The 22,883-nt window shown below is 34.6% G+C and overlaps 1 protein-coding gene and 1 pseudogene across 4 annotated transcripts in view; one reads left to right on the top strand and one right to left on the bottom strand.

Annotated features, from left to right (window-relative positions):
* Positions 1–20,167, bottom strand: part of MTF2 (metal response element binding transcription factor 2) — a 60,622-nt gene extending 40,455 nt beyond the window's left edge. The window contains exon 1 of one of the 4 annotated variants that reach the window (XM_011355660.2): positions 19,870–20,167. Coding sequence is in view for 1 of the 4 variants with exons in the window: in XM_011355659.2 (XP_011353961.1) it covers positions 19,870–19,874 (5 nt within the window). In the remaining 3 variants the exon portion in view is untranslated. Of the gene's footprint in view, positions 1–19,745; positions 19,765–19,869 lie in introns of those variants that run through there. The other 3 variants (XM_011355659.2, XM_023528116.1, XM_023528115.1) reach the window with 3 other exon arrangements.
* On the top strand, positions 11,759–11,876 carry LOC111736806 (annotated as a pseudogene).
* Positions 20,168–22,883: the final 2,716 nt, after the last annotated feature.

Genomic DNA, 22,883 nt, shown 5'->3' with positions numbered 1-22,883 from the left:
TTTTGCATAAACATACTGAAAGAAAGGAAGAGACTGAGAGAAATTCCTCATCCAACATTACAGGAAAAAATGTCTAAAACTGATAAATCAAGACGGTGATATTTTATTCGGAAATATAAAGAAAAAATAGCTAAAAATTAAAAGTAGTTGTCTCTAAGGATAGATGGAAAAAATAAGATACTGCATCTTTTGGTTAAAAGTTTTTTAGTTTTACAACTACTTTAACTTGATAAATAATAAAAATTAACTTTTAAAAGGTAGATAACAATAAAAGTGAAGACAAATCCTTGGTAAGATCTACATCCATAGCAGTGTTTCTCAAAGGGTATCCTCTAGAACAAGAGTTCTACAGATTAATAGTTATGTGTAAAAACGGTTCCAATACCAAGTAAACAGGGGAAGGGGCGGCTTTTTCACAGAGTGATTACCTCAGAGATTTTAATATGTTAAAACATACTTTATAGTTTTTCTCTAAAATTAGACCACAAGAACTACCCATTCCCTCCCCTTGAATCACTTCAAAAACCCGTTTTAAGGCAGTGGTTCTCAAATGTAATTTAAGTCCACAGACCAGCGCAAAACAAGAAAAACAAGGACAATGTGTTGAGTTTTCAATTAAGTTAAAATTACTCAACAGATCATTTCACATTTTGAGAGAATATCATTCTCACTTTCTCAGACTTAAAGTATCTTTTATTTCATAAAATGATGGTGATAAGTGGTGGTTTTTAATAACATTCTTACTTTAAAAAAAAAAAAGTGGCAAGCCTATGTCAGCAGACTAACCCTATCCCACCAAAAAAAGTTAACAGTTCATGAAAGTCAAACTTGAAAATCTTTGGAAAACTCTTATTCTAATGATGAGCAAAAGAATCCTATTAAGAAAGAAGTTGCCACAGAAATATAAAAAGACAACCCATAAAGAATAGCATTAAAAAAAAAAAAAGAAAGAAATAAGAAAGAACAATGAAGAAAAAGGAGTAGTATATCAGATGTACCCAATTAAGTAATTAAATAAAATGAGTAATAAAAACTGTTTATTGAAATTAACAATCCCAAAGTCACCTATGACCACCGAGTTCAAATGCCAGAGCACATGGGGTCTAGACCTGAAGACTAACACTTTAAGAGTTTAGCTTACTACTTCCAGAAGCTTAGCTCAAGGAGGTCAAAGGGGGTTTTGAGGTGGGAAAAATCTGAGCATTAATACAAGTTACTGGTTACAAGAATGAAGAAGTTGTTGAAACTAGAGGAAAAATAATGTAACCATAAATATTCATATTCTAACAGAATTACTCTTACTTTCACACACTGATAATTCCGAATCTTCTTTGTAAAACATATATTAAAAGCAGAATAAAACAATTTTCTAGAAATCTGACCTAAATAATTCCATGTAAACAAATGGAATTTGCATTTCAAATGACAACTGAAACTATTCTGTTCATCACTAATCTCTAAAACTTTTCATACTCTGGCACAAAGTAGGTTCTTAATAATTATCTCCTGAATAAATTAATGAAAGCCTATACTTACTTATACACATACTAGTAAAATAAATCCTCCATCTATCAACAAACTATCACTATCCTATGAACAAACACACGTGTTCTACTACACAGCTCAAAATTTGTTCTTGCATTTAAATGTAGAATTAAAAAGCTCTTCTAAAACTGTACTTAATTTCACCTCACTTGAAGATTGAAATTGAAAGCAGAACTAAATTCGCCACCCAGATCTTAGGTTCAGCCTGAGACCTTGAGAATTAAAAATAGCCATCTAACAAGTCAATCAACGACAGAGGTGTATACAGTTTCAGTAAGTGCGGCTTTGGCTCTTTTCATGAAATTACAGAAAATGTTCAAATATCTTAAATTTTAGGATAAAATATGTTTTATAGAACATTTCTGTGTGTGTAGGCTTTCACATGTATATAGTATTTTTTAATAAAAAATATTTTTATAAACTATAAAAAGCGTAACTTTTTAAAAAATTATAAACGACACTTTAACATGTCAAGTGTTTTCAGAATGGCAAATACCAAAAATCTAGAGACAGTATGAGATTTCAAGAATATGTCAGATTTTTAAAAAATGACAATTGGTTAAGCCTTTTCATCACAATATCCAGTCATCTTAACTATATGTGCAAATGGAAAACAGAATGTCTCCACAATGACACTTTAATACTCACTAATAATATTAGTTTGAATATCTCTGATGGCATATTAGTTGTGAGAGGATTAGTTATCTTGCATATGCATATCTACTGACAGCAAGTAACTACAGATTTAAAACACCAAAACCAACGATGCTAATAATATACATAAAAACCATAGTTAACGTCGAGTTAAATACATACATTCACGTTCAAGTCCAGAGCTGGTAAAGTTGATTACAATAAGTAAATGAAACTATTCAGGCAAAAATGAACTGAATGGAAAGTTTAGAATTTCATTATAATCCTGCAGAATTCGGTCCTAAGAGAAGAAGAAATAATAGAACTGAGGTGTTCTTGCTGCAAGCCATTAACTGTCCTAGAGTTAAGAAGTTCCAACTCCTAAAAGTATGAACTGGATCATGGGTAGTAGAACAGAGATTTAAAAAGGCTCAAAAACACCTTCACCTTACTACAAAGTGTTTAACTTTCTCAAGAGCATTCATATCTCATTTTCTCCTAAGAGCAATGCCATATATGGAGACTACTAGCCCCTCTAACAACAACAGCAACAACAAAAACTGTAACTCACTTCCTTAAAGTTCTAAAGAAAGTCAAGTAATGCTGGATTACATCCCAGATTTAACAGTAAAACCAAGTTACCTCTTGTTCATAGTACATTTAGCCACAAGGCTTTTATAGGCCTAATTTAAGTCTACCAAGTCCACCAGTGATGAAATGCATTTCTAGAGATGGTTTGGCTTCGTTGTTTAGTTTCCTGAGACAGAAATAACTGGCTACGTGATACTGACACAAAGCTCAAGGACAACTGTCTCTAGTTCACTTTTTCAAAGCTCTGCATTTAAGAGTCTCATGCAGATAAATACAAAAGAACTTTATAAATAGTTCAAACACTAAAACTGGGATATTAGGTATTTATTAGGCTGAAAATGCTACAAATAAAGTATCACATGTTAGTTTTCTCCTCCCACAGAAGTATTACACCTTGGCATCTCAACATACAGCCATACAGGCCTCCTTTCAAGTCTTCAAAAACAAAGATTTTTCCCACCCAAGATATTCATATATGTTGTACCTCCTACAAAACTGCCCTCCCCACAAGCAGTATATCAAAGTAGTTGAACTCTACAGTATTCTCTATCAGAGAAAGCTTGTTCTTTTAAAGAACCTATCGTAATCTATAATTACATTTGCCAAATATAATCATTAGTGTACTCTTCACCTATATTCACCAATATTTTAGTTCTTTCTCTCCCTCTCCTGCCACACACATTTTTTTTGCTGATCCATTTGAAAGCTGCAGATATCATTTTGCTTGTAAATATCAGGTATACCCCCTTAAAACAATGAACCTCCTAATATACAGCCACAAGACCATTATTATACAAGCAAATTTAACATTAATATTATTATCTGATGTATAGTCCAAATTCTCCAACATGATACAAAATGTTCTTTAAAGCTTTTTTCAGAATCTAGGACCCACACTAGGACCCACATAAGAGACATGACAAATACAAGGTTCACACTTTGTATTTGTCATGTCTCTTGGCTCCTTAAACCTCAACTGTATTCGTTTTTGATTGTTTTTACTAAACAGTAGACATTTTTTGAAGTCGGCTATCTTGGTAGCATGCTACACATACTGAATTTGTCCTATTGTTTCCTCATAATTAAAGTCAGGTTAAACAGTTTTAACAAAAAATTTCGTGATTCCGTGTGTTTACTTGTTTTGCATGTATGTGTCCCTCCTCCATACTGCATACTCCACAAGGGCAGTGAAAGTGTCTATGTTGTTCAACACTTTATCTGTAGCATCCAAGACTATCCCACATAGAAGGTCCTCAACAATATTTGTTGAACAAATAAGTGAATGAATTATGTTCATCTGTTCAAGATGGGTAACCAACACATATTTGTTGATGTCAATTCATGATTAAGAGGTAATGTCATTAGGATCCAAAACCATACTATGAGATTATTTTTAAATTTAGTATAAATGTTTTTAGTACAAGGTTAAGTGCTCTTAAACAGAACTGCATAAATTACTCCTCTATCTAATGGAGAATTCATGAACTGCTATCGAAAAGTCGCAGACTGTCAATAGAGGGCTTCAAGTACCCAAGAAGGAACCTTAAACTAATGAAAGGACAGGAGAAAATGATGCTATCTCTTCTCAATGAAAATCAGTTTATTTTGTTTCTATATGATTAAAGCATCTTAATATTATAAACTGTAATTCTAAAAAAAAACAAAAAACAAAAAACACCTCAAAGGAATAACAAAGTGGTATATGTGCGAGACACTCCTCAAAGAACTGTAAGTTCAATGGTTAAGACTCAGTCTCCTCGGGGAATTTGATATCAGTAGAAAACCGGTAATTATATATTTTTTCAAAAAGCTTAGGTGCTATAACTAACCATATGTGCAAAATAATTAATGCATAAAGAACTTTTAAAAAAGATTATAATCATTTCTGCTACATACACACCTTCAGAATAAGCAACTTGGTGGAAAGTCTATTGGGGCACTCAACTCCTTCACTCAACAAGGTTAGGTTATATATTAGAGAAAACAGAAACTACAAATATGAAATTCCTCAACTTTCTCCCCACCCCCTTTTCCTGAAATCTATCCACAAAAGCATCTACCTAATTCACTTCTCTAAAGAGGCCATGGCTCTTCTCTTCAGTATTAGAAATCTCACAAAAAGCATTTTACTTTATCAATTATCTCCTTTCCTTTATTTTAAATCTCCAACTCTCCCTTGGAACAAATCTGCGATAACGAAAATAAAAAATTTAAAACTGCAACAAAAGTCCTTACAAATTATTTCTCCATTTTTCTCATTCTTTTCACGAATAAACTTAAAAAAGCATACTCTATTTAATTTGTCGCAAATTGACTGTCCTGATTACTGTTAATAACTGCAACAAAGACCTCCAAGTGACCAAATACCAAACAATGCTCTAATTTCAGTTCTCACTGTACCTAATCTTTGCATAATAACTTATGATCATGAACTATTCCTTGAAATTCACTTTCCTTCATTTCTGAGATATCTGTCACTGGTAAGTGACTCTTCTCCCACTTCTGTACTGATTTTTCCTCTTCTGCCAACACTTTAAATGTTGAAGTTCCTAGGGATCCCTCCCTTCTTGTTCTACATGTTCTGCTTGTCCTAAGTAATCATGTCCTCCTGATGTTTCACCTAATTTTTATCTGTTGACAATTTTTAAATTATCTCCAGCCCCATTCTAATCTCGTGCGCTTCAGACTCTTATTTTCAATTGCCTATAAAACATCCAATCTGGATTCTCCCAGCACCCTTAACAAAATTGACATTTTCTTCAAATTCCTCCTCTTCTTCCAGTATTCCCTATAGCAGTTAATGCTATTACCATCTGACCATATCTCAATCTAGAAATTTGTTATCCTTGATTCCTCTCTCTTCCCTAATCCTCCAAATACTCACATAATCCTGCTAATTCTTCCTTAAAGATCACCTCTAAAATATCTCTCATAACCACTGCGTCACTTGCCTGATTACCACAGACTCCTAACTGATCTTCCTGCCACCAACCCCAATGCTTATTTAATGCACTTTCAATTTGCAGTAAGGAAAATCTGTTATAATCATTCATTCCTTTGCCTAAAGAACTCCAAATGGGTCTTACTGGCTAAGGAAGTCATTAACTAAAGGACACATAATTTTCACATTTTTAACTTCAAGAAATGTAGATCTGTGTCACAACTCATAGTATCTTATAATCAGTCACTAACTGGCCAGGCAGCAGTAGCAAAGGATTCCTTAATACCAATGCATATTGCATACACTAGGAGCACCAGCATCAAAACATAGACTATCAGCGTCAGCAACCACTGGGGAGAAAATTAATATTTTAGGCATCTATTATACCTCCAGAAACTAAATGGTGGTGGAAAAAGGTAGGGTACATAATAAATCAGACATGTTCAGTTGGCTTCCCAAAGTGATAATCAAGAGTAGATCTGCTATATTTAACTATAAACCTGCCATAGAGGCCCAGCACCAATTCTTATACATCTTCTTATATAAAGAAGTTTAAGAAATACTGTCACCAATGCTAAAGATGGCACAAAAAGTGATACTGTGAGGAAAGATATGCTATAAAACTCAAAACGTGATGCAGAATACACACACACAATTAGAATAAACCAGCAGGGTTGCAGAATACAAAGTTAATATAAAAAATTGACTGCATTTCTATACACTAGCAATGAACAATCCTTCTATACACTCTCAATGAACATTCTGAAAATGAAATTTAAAAATTCCATTTACGATCACATCAAAAAAATTACAAAATATTTCGGAATTTCAAAAAGGTGTAAGGCTTGTACAATGACAACTACATAACAGAGAAAGGAATTAAATAAGACTTGCACTGCAGGACTGGAAAGACATCCCATGTCACTGGTGTTAACATTAAGATGGCAGTATTTCCCAAATCAATCTACAACATTCAAAGCAATCTCTATCAAAATCATGGCTGAGTATTTTTTTGTAGAAATTGACAGACTGATTCTAAAATTCACATAGAAAAGCAAGGAACCCAGAATACCCGAATATTGAAAAAGAAAAAAATTGGAGGACTCACATTTCCCAATTTCAAAATTTAATACAAAGCAACAGTAATCAAAATGTTATGATGCAGACATAAGAACACATAAATCAATGAAATAAAATTAAGAATCCAGAATCAAACCCTTAAATTTATGGTCAATTAATTTTGAAAAGATTTTCAAAACAATTCAGTTGAAAAGAAGAGTCTTTTTAACAAATGGCTCTGGGAAAATGGTATTCCCGTGTAAAAGAATGGACACCTACCTCACACCATATGCAAAAATTAACTCCAAACGGATCACAGACTAAGAGCTAAAACTACATTATGCTTTTTAAAAAGCATAGGAGTAAATCTTTATGATGTTTAGGTGATGTTTTTCTTAGATATCAAAAACACAAGCAGAAAAACAGATATTTAAAACTTGTGCTTCAAAGGACCACCAAGTGAAAAGACAATCCACAGAACTGAAGAAAAAAACTGCAAATCATACATCTGATAATGGACTTGTACCCAAAATATATAAAGAATATTTACAACTCAACAATAAAAAAATAATCCAATTTTTAAATGGGCAAAAGGCATGAAGACAGTTTCTCCAAAGAAGGTATACAAAAAGGCCAATAACCACAGTGAAAAGATGCTCAACATCATTAGCCATGACAGTAATGCAAATCAAAATCACAATGAGATACCATTGCACATCTACCAGGATGGTTATAATCAAAAAGACAGACACAACAATTAATGGCAAAGAAGTAGAGAAATAGTTGCTGATGAGTCTGTAAAAGAGTAGAGGCTCTTTAGAAAACAGTTTGGCAGTTCCTCAAAATGGTTAAACATACAGGTATCATTTGATCCAGCAATTCCACCCCTAGATATGTACCCAAGAGAAATAGAAACACATGGCCACATAAACCCTGTACGTGAATGTTCATAGCAGCATTATTTATAATAGCCAGAAAGTGAAAACTGTCCACTAACTGATGAATGAATAAATAAAATGTGGGATAACCATACAATGAAATGTATTTTGGCCATAAACAGGAATGAAATACAGATACATGCTACAAAATGAATGTACCTTGAAAACATGAAAAATGAAAGAAGCCAGACATGCAAGGCCACAAATTGTATAATTACATTTATATGAAAGGCCCAGGATTGACAAAATATAAATACAGAAGTAGATTAGTGTCATCAGGGACTAGAGAAGGAGGAGGAGGGAATGGGAAGTGAATGCTAAATGGTATGGGTATTCTTTTTGAGGTAATAAAATGTTCTAAAATTAGATAGTGATAATGATTACACATTGATTTTTTTTTTAAACCCAGGGAACTGTATACTTTAAAATGGTGAATTATAATGGCATATGAAATATCTCAATGAAGCTGTGATTTTTTAAGTGATGCAAAAGCAGATTTTTAACAGAAGGTCTACAAATACCTCAACCCAATGTACTTCACTTATACTTTCCTTTTAATATTTATAGAAGAATGAGAAAAGGCTGTTCCTTTTTATGTTAATACAAGAATGATAATCAGCATAAAAAAGAACTTCTATATGATAAGCATTGTGTTCCAGCTTAATTAGCAGGGCTTTTTCTTACTGATACATCAAAAGGTACATCTTAAAATTAACAACATCTTATATTTGATGAAATATAGTGTTTCTTGGTGACATATAAAAAGTACCTTGGCAGGAGAAGACATTTTTCATTTCATGTAATTATTTTAATGTGTATTAAAGATTTTTAATCCTAAACTGATGGTTATTGCTTAAAGCTAAATGAGTTAATTTAAAGTTAATATAAAGGAAGCATCAAGTAAATAATAACAGAGATCATACTCAGATATGGCAAGAAAGAGTGTTGGCAACAAAATTACTTAAGTTTAGGAAACTTTGGCCAAAAGAATAGTCTAAAATTCTTCAAAATATAAAATGCTTTCTCAAACTAACCTCTCTCAAACAATCCTCAGTTCCACCCCCAAATATTCCAATCACAATAAATCATTATTTCTCATTATTCCTCTTGAGGTTGTCTGGAAACAACCATAAAGGGCTTTCTCTGTCATGTTTAGAACTTACCTTATAAACAAGCATTTCTCAATCTTTTTTTCCCCCACCTTGGGCCAATGCTCCTGAAAATCTCCATTAATAACAGCAACTCAATACAGCATTAGTTCTCTTTCCTTTCATTTCCTCCCCTTTCCCCCTTTACTGAGGGTGGGGAAGAAACTATTTTTAAATCTATTTCCCCATGTTCCTGAGATACAAACATTCCTGAGTAGCATCTCAAGAACTGGCTGTCTCCTCTACATCTAAACTATCATTAGTATACTCCTGGGAGGGAAAGAAGAAAAATGAGGGTTGAACTCACAAAAAAAAAGTGTCTGAAAACTAAGGCTAAATGAGTGCTGATGTCCCAAAGTAAAGCCTTTCACATTCTGGCATCATGGGAAATAGAAGGGAGCTAGCTCCCCACATTTCATTCTAAATTAAAGCCTACCATACCAAGTACCCAAGCAGATATTGCTTCCTGATTTAATAAAAATTAAAAAAACAAAAGACAAAGACAGAGAAAACAGACTCCAAAGGAAATAATCCAGGGAACAGAAAACAACTTCAAAAATAAAGTCTAATTAATATAGAAAAAATCAAGGATCTACTGCATACATAAATTAAAAACATGATGATATTAAAAAAGGGACACTGAAAGCCCAAGAATGAGCTTCTGGAAGTTTAAAAAAACTAACTTTTATTGAACTAGAAAAATAAGTCAATGAAAATGTTCCCATATTACTGGGGTGGGGGAGGATGATTGATCAAGGAGATGTAAAATACAAAAGAAGTCCTTAAAACAGATATAATGGAGAAGAGAAAACATTTTTTTTGATCCGAGTATATATTTCCATTTCTAAAAATTAGGTCTTTTTTGCATACTGCTCTGCAACATGCCTTATTTTTAATTTAACAGCATATTAGGAACATTTTTCTCTATTTAGAAATATATTTCTATAGCATCTTTTTCTTTTTGCTAGGTAATATTTTTTTAATTGATATAATTGACATATAACATTAGTTTCAGGTGTACAACATAATGATTGTATATTTGTATATATTGCAAAATCATCACCATAATAAGTATTGTTCACATCCATCACCAGGTACAAATTTTTCTTGTGATGAGAACTTTTAAGATTTAGTTTAAGTTTCAAACATGCAATACAGCATTATTAACTATAGAAACAATGCTATACATTACATCCCCATGACTTATTTTATAACTAGAAGTTTGTATCTTTTGACCCCTTTCATCCATTTTGCCAGCACCGCACCCTCAACCTGTGGCAACCATCTGTTTTCTGTATCTATGAGCTTGGTTTTTGTTATTGTTTTGGAATCCACTTATAAGTAAGATCACACAGTATTTGTCTTTCTCTGTCTGACTTATTTCATTTATCATAATGACTTCAAGATCCATCTATGTTGTCATATATGGGAATATTTCTTTTTATGGCTGAATAATATTACACACACACACACACACACACACACACACACACACACACACACTCCGCATTTTCTTTATCCATTTATCCATCAATGGACACCTAGGTTGTTTCCATGTTTTGGCTACTGTAAATACTGCTGCAATAAACATAGGTGCATATATCTTTTTGAGTTAGTGTTTGCATTTTCTTTACATAAATACCCAGAACTGGAATTGCTGAATCATATGTAGTTCTATTTTTAATTTTCTAAGGAACCTCCATTCTGTTTTCCATAACAGCTGCACCAATTTGCAATTCTATCAACAGTACACAAGGGTTCCCTTTTTTCTACATCTTCACCAACACTTTTCCCAGGGCTGAAAGGAAACAGGAATCTTCAAAACAAGAGTACTTCTAAGTAGTGATTTTTAAAAACCCTAAATTCACATGAAATTGCATAACACTGAAAAGAGAAGACCCTGTAAGTGTCCAAACAGTAAAATCAAGTTATCTACAAAAGAATAATAAGACTTAGAACTAGACTTAAAAGCAACACCAGATTCTAGAAGAAAAAGGAGCAATGCCACAAAATTATGAAGAAAAATAATGTTCAAACTAGAATCCTGTATCAATCAAACTACATCTTAAAAAGTGAAGGCATATAAAATAAACTTTAAGGTCTTAAGTCAGAACTTGGGGATTTGGCTCTAGTAAAATGAGGAAGTATCCCCCAAAAAAGAAAAAAACATGGGATGCAGGAAACAGTGCTTCCAAGCCCAGAGAGCAACACAAGAAGTCCCAGAATGGCAGCCATGAAAAAGACATAGAGAGCAACCAATCTGGATTAGAACAAAAGGAAAGAGGGCCCCCAGAGAGAGGTGTCTGAGGAAAAAGGAAGATTTAACAAACTAGTCAGTATAAGACACTAGGAAAAACTTTACAGATTAAGACAAAGGCAGAAAAAACATACAAAAGTGTTAGAAATTTTAAGAGGAAAAAATATGTTACTAGTAAGGAACTATGATCCTAGTATTGTATGGTTCTGCAGAGAATAATATTTACTTGGTCGAATTAACATAAAAGTTGTTTATTAATTTTCAACCTTTGGAATCAGCCTATAAACAAAGCACAGATCATTGTAGTTAAGAACAGAATATTGAATGTTATCAAATTTAAAAATTTAAAAGCACAGTAAAGATGACAAAAATTGAGAGGTGAGAGGAGGAAAAGAAACTAAGCTAAAAGCAGGGTCTTTAACAATACTCACCTTACCAAATGGAGAAATAAAGTCTAGCGTTGGTAGAATAAGAAAAAGGTTTAAGTGTAAAGTTACTGAACCAACAGAAAACCCAAAAACTGGAAAGGGGAAAAGAAATGTTGGGCATAAGTAAACTGAATCTTTATGTCACGGCAAGAAAGCCTCTATACGGCAGGACATCTAAAGTTGGAATGAATCAAATGGTAGTGTAAAAGTATTATTTAGTCTACGGCCAGGCCACTTTGAACGTGCCCGATCCCGTCTGATCTCGGAAGCTAAGCAGGGTCAGGCCTGGTTAGTAACTGGATGGGAGACCACCTAGAATACCAGGTGCTGCAGGCGTTAAAAAAAAAAAAAAATTATTTAGCATTTTGGAGGTAATGGCCAGAACAAAGGAATATAACACATAAAATTAAAGTGATTCTTTCTCAAAGCAGTACTCAGGAGACCCAAAGACTATTAGCTTTTCATTTTAAACCCTCCCTCTTCTGTACTTTGATATTTTTAATCAAATACATGCATTATTCCATTAAAGGAAATTTCAAAGTGTTTACCATAAATGAAAAATATGCTTAGAAAAAAAACAATGAAACTAGACAAAAGCATTTTTGCTAGCTGTCTGGCTGATACAAATTATTTTAAAGTTTTTATTTTTTAAATTTTCTACAATGACTATATATGCATAAATAATGTTTTTATTAATAATACTTTGAATAGGAGCTGAAGAAGTTGAAATTATTTTTCCAAGGAGCTTGGTTACATCAAGAGGAAAAGGATACATATATCTAGATGATGATACAAGTAAATGGCTTTTTCTGTGTTTTAAAATATGAAAAGTCTTGACCATGTTTCTAATACGAAAGGAAGGTGTCAAAAGATAACTGAAAACACAAGCCAGAGAAATAGAATCTTAAATGTAAGGGAAAGACTAGCCTTGAATTAGAGAAAATGCATTTCTTCCGATGTCAAGCAGGGTACATTTACAGTTAAGTTGGTAGATGTGAAGATAGGAAACAGAAGCAGTTCATGTCTGAGAGCCTCAATTTTTTTCCTATGAAACAGCAAATGATATGCTCAAAAAGAGGACAGAAATGCTAAACACCCTGCAATGCATGAACCAATCCTAAATGCCTAAAGAAACAGTGCACTAGAGTATGGTCTCAAAGGTATGGTCCCTGGAGACCTACAAGGTCATACCTAGTTTCACAATAATATTAAGACATTATTTGCCTTTTTCACTCTCGTTCTTCCCCAAATGTAGAATGAAATTTTCCAGAGGCTAAACGTGATGATTTTGCTCTGAAAACTAATGGCATGTACACATATATATTCTTGTTTTTAAGTTTTGTTTTAAATTCTAATGTAATAAATATTGATAGAGATAACCCACATAAAAGTTCTTAGGGTATTCAATAATTAAGAGTGTAAACTGATCCTGAGACCAAAATGTTTGAGAATCACTGCACTGGGAAATATTATAAGAATGTTCTAAATTTTAAATAATCTTTTCAAGTAACCACTTGTTTGTTCCTCTCTAATGAGCTACAATAAAACTCAAAACGAAATGTTAATATATTCTCTAGCCTGTTTTTGAGAAAGAAAAACCTAAGCGATGGATTTAGACAACTGTCAAAAGTGGAAAAGACTGTGAAATACAAAGAAAAATAGAAAAAAGGACACTCAGGAGAAACCTGACTTTGGGAAGGATGCTATCACCCCTGACAATTCTCATAACTAACCTAAAGGAAAAATAATGCCCACTATTTTCATTATAATCTAAAATATTATTTAGTTTTAGAAAGTACATGGAGAGAAATGCAAATTAAAACCACAATGAGATTTCACCTCACACTTGTCAGAATGGCTATCATCAGTCAATCAACAAACAATAAGAGCTGGCAAAGATGTGGAGAAAAGGGAATCCTCTTGCACTGTTGATGGGATTGCAAATTGACCCAACAATTCCACTTCTGGGTATTTATACGAAGAAATCCAAAACACTGATTCGCAAAGATATATGCATCCCTATGTTCACTGCAGCATTATTTACAATAGCTAAGATATAAAAGCAACCTAAATGTCCACCAGTAGACAACTGGATAAAGATGTGGTACATTTGTACAATGGAATATTTCTTGGCCATAAAAAAAAAGAATGAAACTTGGGACAACATGGATGGCCCTAGAAGTTATTATGCTAAGTGAAATAAGTCAGACAAAAAGATAAATGCCATATGTGAAATCTAAAAAATAAACAAACGAAACAGACATAGACTCATAAATACAGAGAACTGATGATTGCCAGATGAGAGGGAGTTTGAGGTCTGGGTGAAAAGGTGTAGGGATCAAAGTTCAAATTGGCAGTTACAAAACAGTCAAGGGGAAGTAAAGTACAGTATAGGGAATATAGTTAATAATATTGTAATAACTATGTATGGTGCCAAGTAGGTACTAATTATAAAAATTAAATTTAAATTAAAAAAAAATTTTTAAAGAAAGTACAGGAAAGGTGATTTACTTCTTAGTTAATGAAAGAAATCCCTGCTTATACTATCACTAAGTAAGATGATCATCCAGGCTCTGCTTAAACACTTCCCTGAAAGGAGAATTCTCTCACAACTAAATGCAATTTTATAAAACAGTGAACAGTCCATAAGGTTACCAAACTACAAAGTTCCATTAACTACTTTATTAACCATTAATTTTAAAATATTTCAAATGAGTGTGATGGAAATAGTACTAAAATATTTTTCTTTTTTATTTCAAGTATGAAAAACATTTCTATTATTAGTCTTTCCTTTGTACTGCTCCTAGTAATGTTTAAGAAGACAGATAAGTTTCTAATCTTGACTCCTAAAACAAAATTTAGTACTTTTTAACTCTGGCTGCAGAACAAAATCTAGTGGGAAAAATTTTAAAACACAAAAATATACAAGAGCCCACACCAAACCTGGGCTTTGGAAACTCTAGGGTATGAGTTATAAATAACTGGTCTTGTTTATTTTGGTTTTTGGTTTTTTAGCTCTACGGGTGATTCTGGTACTTATCTAATGTCAATTAGAATATTTAGAGCTGGTCAGCAATTTATAAAACGTCCCAAAATACCAAGGGCAGGTATTTTTCAGACTTTCACTAAACATGGTTTTCACAACACTTAATGTTTGGTTCAATAACACTTCTAAATATATTTTACTCAACAGGATATATGGCAGCTTCGTTAACACGTTTGAAATCATAAGTATGAAAAGGGCAAAATAAATTATTAATTCAGTATTAGACATACTTATCATCTGGGGAGGAAGGCTGTACAAGGGTGTTTTTAGCAGACAGGCTTTCTCATAGGTATACATGGCTCTCTTGTTCTATATAACAACTCTTCTAAGAAAAGGTTTTGTAAATCAATACTATACAATTATATTGTGCCTAGAATTTATAAAGTGCTGTCTCCTGTATTTCCCTTTTTGACCCTCTCAACAATCCTGTCAATAACACAAGTGGGTAACACCTCTTTATTTCATAGATTAAAAAAAAACTAAAGCTGTTGCAGATTAAACACAGATCTAAATCTTCTAAGTATACTGAGTACTTTCCACTAGACAACTGTCTTACACTCCCCACACAACCAAAAAAGTTGTAGCTTTTTCTGCAATAAACTTCGATAACAAGGGTAGAGAAAAACAAAAGCTCATCTTTAGTTTGTTTTTAGCACGACTGACTAAAAGCGTACAAATTAGACTTGTTCTCGCTATGCCTCCTTTGGTCTACTTTGTTCCTCTAATACTTAATTTTTAATTGAACGTTTTGAGATAATGGTAGATTCACATGCAGCTTTAAGGAATCATAGAGTCTAATTTTTACCCAGTTTCCCCAAATGGTAGCATCCTTGAAAACTATAGACTATCACAACCAAAATATTAACATCAAAACAATCAAGATACCAATATATCCAACATCACAGGGATCCCTCACACTGTCCTGTTCCCAATTTTCGAATCCTCACCTTTGGCACATTTGGAAGTATATACTCATTAAGTCCCTACTCAGTTTTGTCCACTCAAAATATAAAAACTATTTTCACAAGCTATTAAAAAACAACTTTATATTACACAAAGTATTAGTCAAGACTATCATGGCATGATGTAGTTAAGATTGTTAAGCCACTACTACACTATCCCTTGCAGAATGGAATTTTCAAGCTAAAACTACAGTTCTAGCTTTATGAAACAAATTTAAAAATTTTTAACTGACCCACATATTGTACAATTCCATTTACACGAAGTTCTAAACAAAACTAATCTAAAGTGAAAAAAAAAGAACAGTAGTTGGGGAGGGAAATGGCTGAGAAAGGCTACACGTGAACTTTCTAGGGAGAGAGAAATATTCTATACCATAAAGGTATAAATTACACAGGTATATCCATTTGTCAAAACTGTACTGGGATTAGACAACATTTTCTTAGCTATGATATCAAAGGCATAAGCAAAAAAAAAGAAAAAAGAAAAGGATAAACTGAACTTCATAAAAATTTAAAACTTTTGTACTTCAACAAACACCACCAAGTGAAGACAACCCACAGAACGGGAGGTAATAATTACAAATCATATATCTGATAAGGGACTTGTATCCAAAATATATAAAGAATATTTACAACCCAACAATAAAAAAAATAAATAATTCAATTTTTTTTAATGGGCAAATGGGTATGAAGACAGTTCTCTAAAGAAGGTATCAAAAGGCCAATGACTACATGGAAAAGATGCTCAACATCATTAGCCATGAGGGTAATGCAAATCAAAATCACAATGACATACCACTGCACACCCACCAGGATGGTTATAACCAAAAAGACAGACACAAATAATGGCAAGGATGTGGAAAAATTGGAACCCTCATGATTGCTGGTGAGACCATAAAAGGGTACAGGCTCTTTGGAAAACAGCTGGCAGTTCTTCAAAATGTTAAACATAGAGATCATCATCTGACCCAGCAATTCCACTCCTAGATATATACCCATGCAAACCTTGTACATGAATGTTCACAGCAGCATATTTATATAGCTGAAAAGAACCCAAATGTTCATCAACTGATGAATGAACGAACAAAATGCAGTATATCCACACAATGAAATATATTTTGGCCATAAACAGAAGTACAGATACATGCTACAACATGAATGTACCTTGAAAACATGGTAAATGAAAGCCAGACACAAATGGCCACAAACTGTATGAGTCCATATGAAATGTTCGGGATCAGCAAAATATAAACAGATAATAGATCAGTGGTTGCCAGAGGTAGTGGGAGGGAGGAATGAAGAGAGACTGCTTATTTACAAATGGATACAGATTTCCATTTTGGGGTGATGAAAATGTTCTGAAGTTAGATAAAGATGATGGTCGCACAACTCTGTGTATATACCAAAAATCACTGAATTGTCCCTTAAAAGGGTACATGTGAATTATATACATATAAATAGTAGCATGTGCATTTTATCTCATAAAGATATTTTTTTAAAGTGTACAGTTAAGATTTGTGCATTTCAACATACGTAAATTTTACCTCAAAAAAACTTTAAAAATAATAAAAACAATGAAGGAGAGCAGGTGAGTAAGTAGACATATAGATGAAACAAGCATGAATACAAAAAAGTTCATTATACTATTTCTGTTCATTTTATATGTTTGATTTTCCTTAATCAATTTTTTAAAAACTGATATGTAAAAATAACAAAGTAAACTAACTTTCCTAACATCAATATTTGCTGTTTTTCAACAAAGGAAACAGAATCTTACATCTTAAAAAGACCAGGGAAGTTGCTACCTTCATCATTCTTTGGTAATGTTATATGAAAACAAATACGACAGAAGACACTACGTGTGGCAAAAAGGAAGAATATTTCATCTTAAAAATGTACAAAGAGAATTTTGATCCCCTTAGTTCTAGCGTAGTTCCTTACCTTTAGGTTCCTAGGTTTCCATAGTTAATGGATGTGACAATTTTTAATAAATAGATGCAACAACCCCTAATACTGAGCTGTCCAATACAGTAGCCACTAGTAACATATGGCCATTCAAATTTTAGTTTTAATTAAATTAAATTATAAATTCAGTCCACAATTCGCCGATTACATTTCTAGTGTTCAACATCCACATGTGGCTACTGGCTACCATACTGGATAGAGCAAATATTAATAGACCACTGCCATCAGTGCAGAAATTTCTACTGGGCAGCACTACAGAAATACATAAAAAACATCCTCAAGGAAACGTCCACATTTCCTTGAAGATGTTATAGTAAAGCAATAAACAAATCCTGAAAAACAGGGGAAACAAAGCATAAAAATATCAACCAAGGGACAGCATTCATGGAAGTTTAAACTAAAGCAGATTATGACTATACTGCCAGTTTCCTAAAGTCAGATGTAATGATTACAATGAAATATAAGTAGATCAAAATTATCCTTTCAGTCAAGGATCTAATGAAAAGGTATATTTATAATCCATGACATCAAAGCACTCATAGCAGAATATATAGAATAAAATCCCTTTCCAAAATGAGCTCTGAGACAACAGGTATAATTAAAAAGGTTATTAAATATATTTTGTTCATCTAGAGAAAAAGTTTAACCAGATGATTTCTATACTTCTAGTTCTAAAATTGTGTGGTTTTATCCTGATAGGTAGATAGATTTCCGTTTACGCCTATTAATATGAATACTCAGTATCAGGAAACAGGTGCACTCTTAATTCAAATTGTTAGAATATTTTTAGTACTTAAAAAAAAAACTGAAGGTGAGCAAATTTAAAATGTGAATTATACATTTTTATATTTAGGAATCTAAAAAGACAAAAACAAAAATTATCAAACTATCACTGCAAATGCTTAGAGTGTGAATAACATTCCAAATATCAAGAATAGAACGCTCTATGTTAAGAAATTTTAAATCAACACTTTCATTGCCAAAACTACTGAGCACCTCCCCAAAGCTGTTAAGTCAAAATGGCTCCATTTAAAGCGTTTTCAAATCTTTGAAAAGGTTACTTTAGAATCTAAGTACATTTTACTTTATCAACATTAAATACTTTTAAATTCACTGTCTTTGCCATCACTGCCAAAACAGGAATCTCAAGAGGGAATGAAAAACATGGAAAATGAAACCAGTCTGTAGGTAAGGTATACAGGAGGGTCACATGGAAACAATCTGAAGGAGAAAGTTACTACTACCGGAGCATCTGGAGTCAAATTAAATAAGGCATTATTTACATATTTCTAGTTCTGTACTAACCCCACATGTTTTCTTATGTTATACACAGGCCTACTTGGGTTTTCATATTTGAATTAGTAAATAAGTTCTATCTTTAAAGTCGAACGCTTTAAAGAACAAAATAACATTCCACATCCCTTTTCCCATTGTTCATAAACCCTCAATGTTCGTCAAATCACCCCGATAAATCCATCTGTTCCCTCTAGTTGTTTCCAAAGAAAAATTCTAGCAATCAAGGACACCAGATTGTAAAACAGTCAGAATTAAGAGTTCTGGCACTATCAAAATATGTTAAATAATCTTGGCAAATTAGCTAAAATCTCTTAAATCGTAATTATCGCAGTTGTAAAAAATGAACACTATAATATAAATCTACGTATCCGAGCAGGGATATGAGTTAGATTTAATTAGAAGACTGCCTCAAATATTTAGTGCGCCCCAAATATAAGATACTTCTTCTCATTTCACACTTTCTCTTCCACTTCCTCCCCTTAAGGTTTTAGGGTTCGCTCCCAGGCTCCACTTATTTCCCTTTTCCTCGTACTCCATCCTGCCCTTCATCTCTACCCCCATACTCCAATTCCATACAATTCCACCACCTTCCGTTCCAAGCTGCTACTTCCCTTTGCGCCCCCTAAGGTCGTAGGCAGCCCCTTCACTTTGCACCCTACATCTCCCTCAGCCTGTATTTCCTAACGGCGCCTCCCCTCGGTCCCCCACCGCTTCATCACCAGGTTCAACCTGCCCCTCCAACCGTCTCCCGCCCCCAGGTTCCTTCCTGCCCCTCCAAACACAGCTTCCCCGTCTCAACGTTTCATCTTCTTCCTCCAACCTACTTCTCCAACGCCCAGCTCTCTCCTTTAGTCTCTATTTTCTCTAACACCCAACTGACTCCTCCTTTCCATCCATTCTTTTCAATATGTACATAAATGCAAGGCACCCACATACACATATTGCAGCCGCCACCCCCACCTCGATCCTCCATCTTTTCCTTTTATACTTGCTTCCTTTCTTCCTCCCCACCCCCCAACCTCCTCCGGAAGAGCCTGGTTCCCAGGCGAAGGTCTCTCACCTCATTCGGTCACTTCAGTGGTGCCAACCGCTTCATACAGGAAAAAACAACCAATCACGTCCCCGTGGGCGCTTCCCCTGCGAGTCCGAGCACTTACTGGGCACCCGCCCCACCGGGCACCCCGCACATACACACGCACAAACCGAGGTCCTGGGGACGAGGGTTGGGGGGAAGAGCGAACGTTCTTACACCAGCCTTAAACACAGCAGACTTCGCTACAGCCCTTCGCCATTTTGGTTTCCCGCGGACTGCCGGTGCATTCTGGGAACGCGGAGCAACTCCAGGGCCGAATGGCAGCTCTCCAGGGCCGTGAGGGGCGGGGACTGCACCGCCAGCGCGGAAGAACACCTCGCCCTGCGTCTCCGAGCCGCGCTGAACAAAGAAGGACTCTTTAACGTCGCTGTAAGACTAAGTCCTTCCGCCGCCGGTGCTAACACAATAGTGAACGCTACGGTCCTGGCTGTGTGGTGTCGTACTGCTGATTGTCCAATAAAGGAAAGCGTCGTGTCCAGTCTTCACTGTGCATATTCTTCTGAAAAATAGGATATTGCTCGCTACGGCTTGCGGTGCCGATTTCCTTTCCGGGGAGAAAATCTTAAAGTACGTTTCTTCTATCTTCACCCTGAGGCCTGCTGTTCGAATTTCGGTCAGCGGGCAGGAAGACCTTGGATGTCAGATTTAAATTTTGTTCGGCGATTATTGTCTAGCTCCAAATTCCTTCTGATCAGGAGCAATTACATAGAAGATTTTTGGACGTTTTTTCCCTGACGATTAAAGGTTTTTCTGTTTATGGGCTTTGCAATCTTTCCTAATTGCGATGAAATCTGAGAATAATCCCATGCAAAGTGGTTTGTCTCAGGAATACGGAACTTTTTCATTCTAAGGCAGACTCTAAACCAGCCAATATTCTGCTGCCGACAGGGGTCTCAAGCGACAAACTGTGAGAGTGTATGCTTGTCTCTGAGTTATACTTAGATACAACCCCGCTCCTCTTAGTAGCCACATGTGGTACCTTTGTTTATAACTTTGTCAAAACATTTTTTAAATTATTTTATGTATTTGTCTCACAGGCGTAATTAATACCATGCTTTTTTTCTCTGCAAAATTTTCCTTTGTGGACTGAACTCACTTTGCTCATATTTCAAAAGGGGTTCCTTAGCCTGTGACCTCAGGATTTGGCAAATAAATATTTTATCCTCATCATTAAATATTTTAAGTATTTTAGTCATACCCTTCCTCTCCTTTGCTCCTCCTGTCCAATAGTCTTAATCAAATTTTAAGTCTGCTTATTACAGCCTCAAGGTCTCTGCTACCTTTCAAGTTTCACTTTCTCTGAATTTTAAGTTTCTTATAAATTAGTCTTCAATGCCCTTCACACTTGATTGACTTTTAAAAAAGTAGATGCATTCCAAAAATAGATAAAATCATTACACAAACAGGTATATTTTAAGTGCACCTAAACCTAATCTTAGAACATCAGTTTTGGAGAACATTCATTTGATCGAAGTCCTCCACGTTTCTTTCAAGGGGTCATCAAGCCTAAATTCAACATCTCAGTCGTTTCAATTTCAGAAACGCTAATAATTAGAAAACTCTCCCTTATGTAGGTGTACAATATGCCTTCCTGTAATTTCCATTTACTGGTGTAATTTTGGCCCTTTTTTGCCCCACGAAAGTATTCTAATCCCTTAAACATTAGAGAAGTGAATGATGCCTATTTAAAAAGCTTGTTTTTCTATGTAAATATATGTATGCAAAATTGCAGTCAGATTAACTCATACTCATTATTATTCTGTGAGAGTCATTAGGGTTGGTCACAAAAATTCTGCTTTTCCTCTCTTCCAGACACATTGTAAAATCGTACTATCTATCGCATCTTTGAAGTTAGGCATGGCCATGTAACTCGCTTTTTAACAATAAAAATGGAGAGGTAGGAAAATCTTTAAGAGGCAGAAGCACATTCCCAGTTACTTGTAGTAAAAAGTATATATACAACTTTTGACTCCTTGTATAATACATCTTAAAATACAATGTGCTCATTATCAATTTATTGCCTAACATTTTCAAATTATCCTTCATTACTTGCTTTGTGAGATGTATATGAGGCTTTTAAAATTTTTCCTTCACCAGCGGGCAGGATGTTAAGCTCTGCCAGTGGAAAGACCATGCATTATAAATCGTTTTTCCTTCCTGGTTCCAAAGTACACTCTCAGCAGCCTCCTGCAATGTGCACAGCTTCCCCAGAGCTGGGATTCTTCAACACATGCACCTTCCTCAGGCTTGTCAAATCATCTCCCTACACCAACCCCAGAAGAATTTGCGTGTGCTGCATCAGGTGATATTTGTGCTGTCTTGGCAGTCAGAAATTTAAGGTGAGTAAATGAAAAGTGTGTGTGCGGTCAAAAAAATCAATCAACTAAGAGTCATAAGAGCTAGGTTCCAATTTCCATCTCCACATACCTTGCTTATGACACAAGCTTTTGAAGAGTAAATCACCAAAATTTGGTGGGTGTGGATGGGGATATGAGAGGGAGAAGCAGGAGTCGAGGGGTTGGGGGAAGAGAAAGAGAGGGCTGGGCAGAGGGGGAGAGAAAGAGAGAGAGTATGAGAATGAGAATGAATAATCCAATGGTAAGAAAGATAAACTTTCTTATCTGTTTTACACTGCTAATTTGTCCACTGAAAATTCAAAGATGTAGACAAGGTAAAGGGTAGCAGGAAGTGAGACAGAATAACAGAAGTAGGAACAGTGGAAGACAGAGGACCTCAGTTACTGGTCAGCCTCTGTCTCTATTAGCTGAGTGATATTGGGCAAGTTTCCTGAACTCTCACAGCCTGAGCTTCTTTCTGGACTCAATGGAGAAGATGATAATATCAACATTAAAGATTTAGCATATAGACTAAATAATATGTGTAAAAATGCTTTATTTTTCTCTCACAGCAATTATTACATGTCTAACATCCCACATTCAACTGCACGCTCCTTAAAGGTAGGAAGGCATTACTCTTCTTTA

The sequence above is a fragment of the Pteropus vampyrus genome, unplaced genomic scaffold, assembly GCF_000151845.1.
Source record: "Pteropus vampyrus isolate Shadow unplaced genomic scaffold, Pvam_2.0 Scaffold22, whole genome shotgun sequence".
Classification (NCBI taxonomy): Eukaryota; Metazoa; Chordata; class Mammalia; order Chiroptera; family Pteropodidae; genus Pteropus; species Pteropus vampyrus.
The sequence above is the reverse complement of the archived record's forward strand: the minus strand, read 5'-3'. Positions and strand labels throughout refer to the sequence as shown.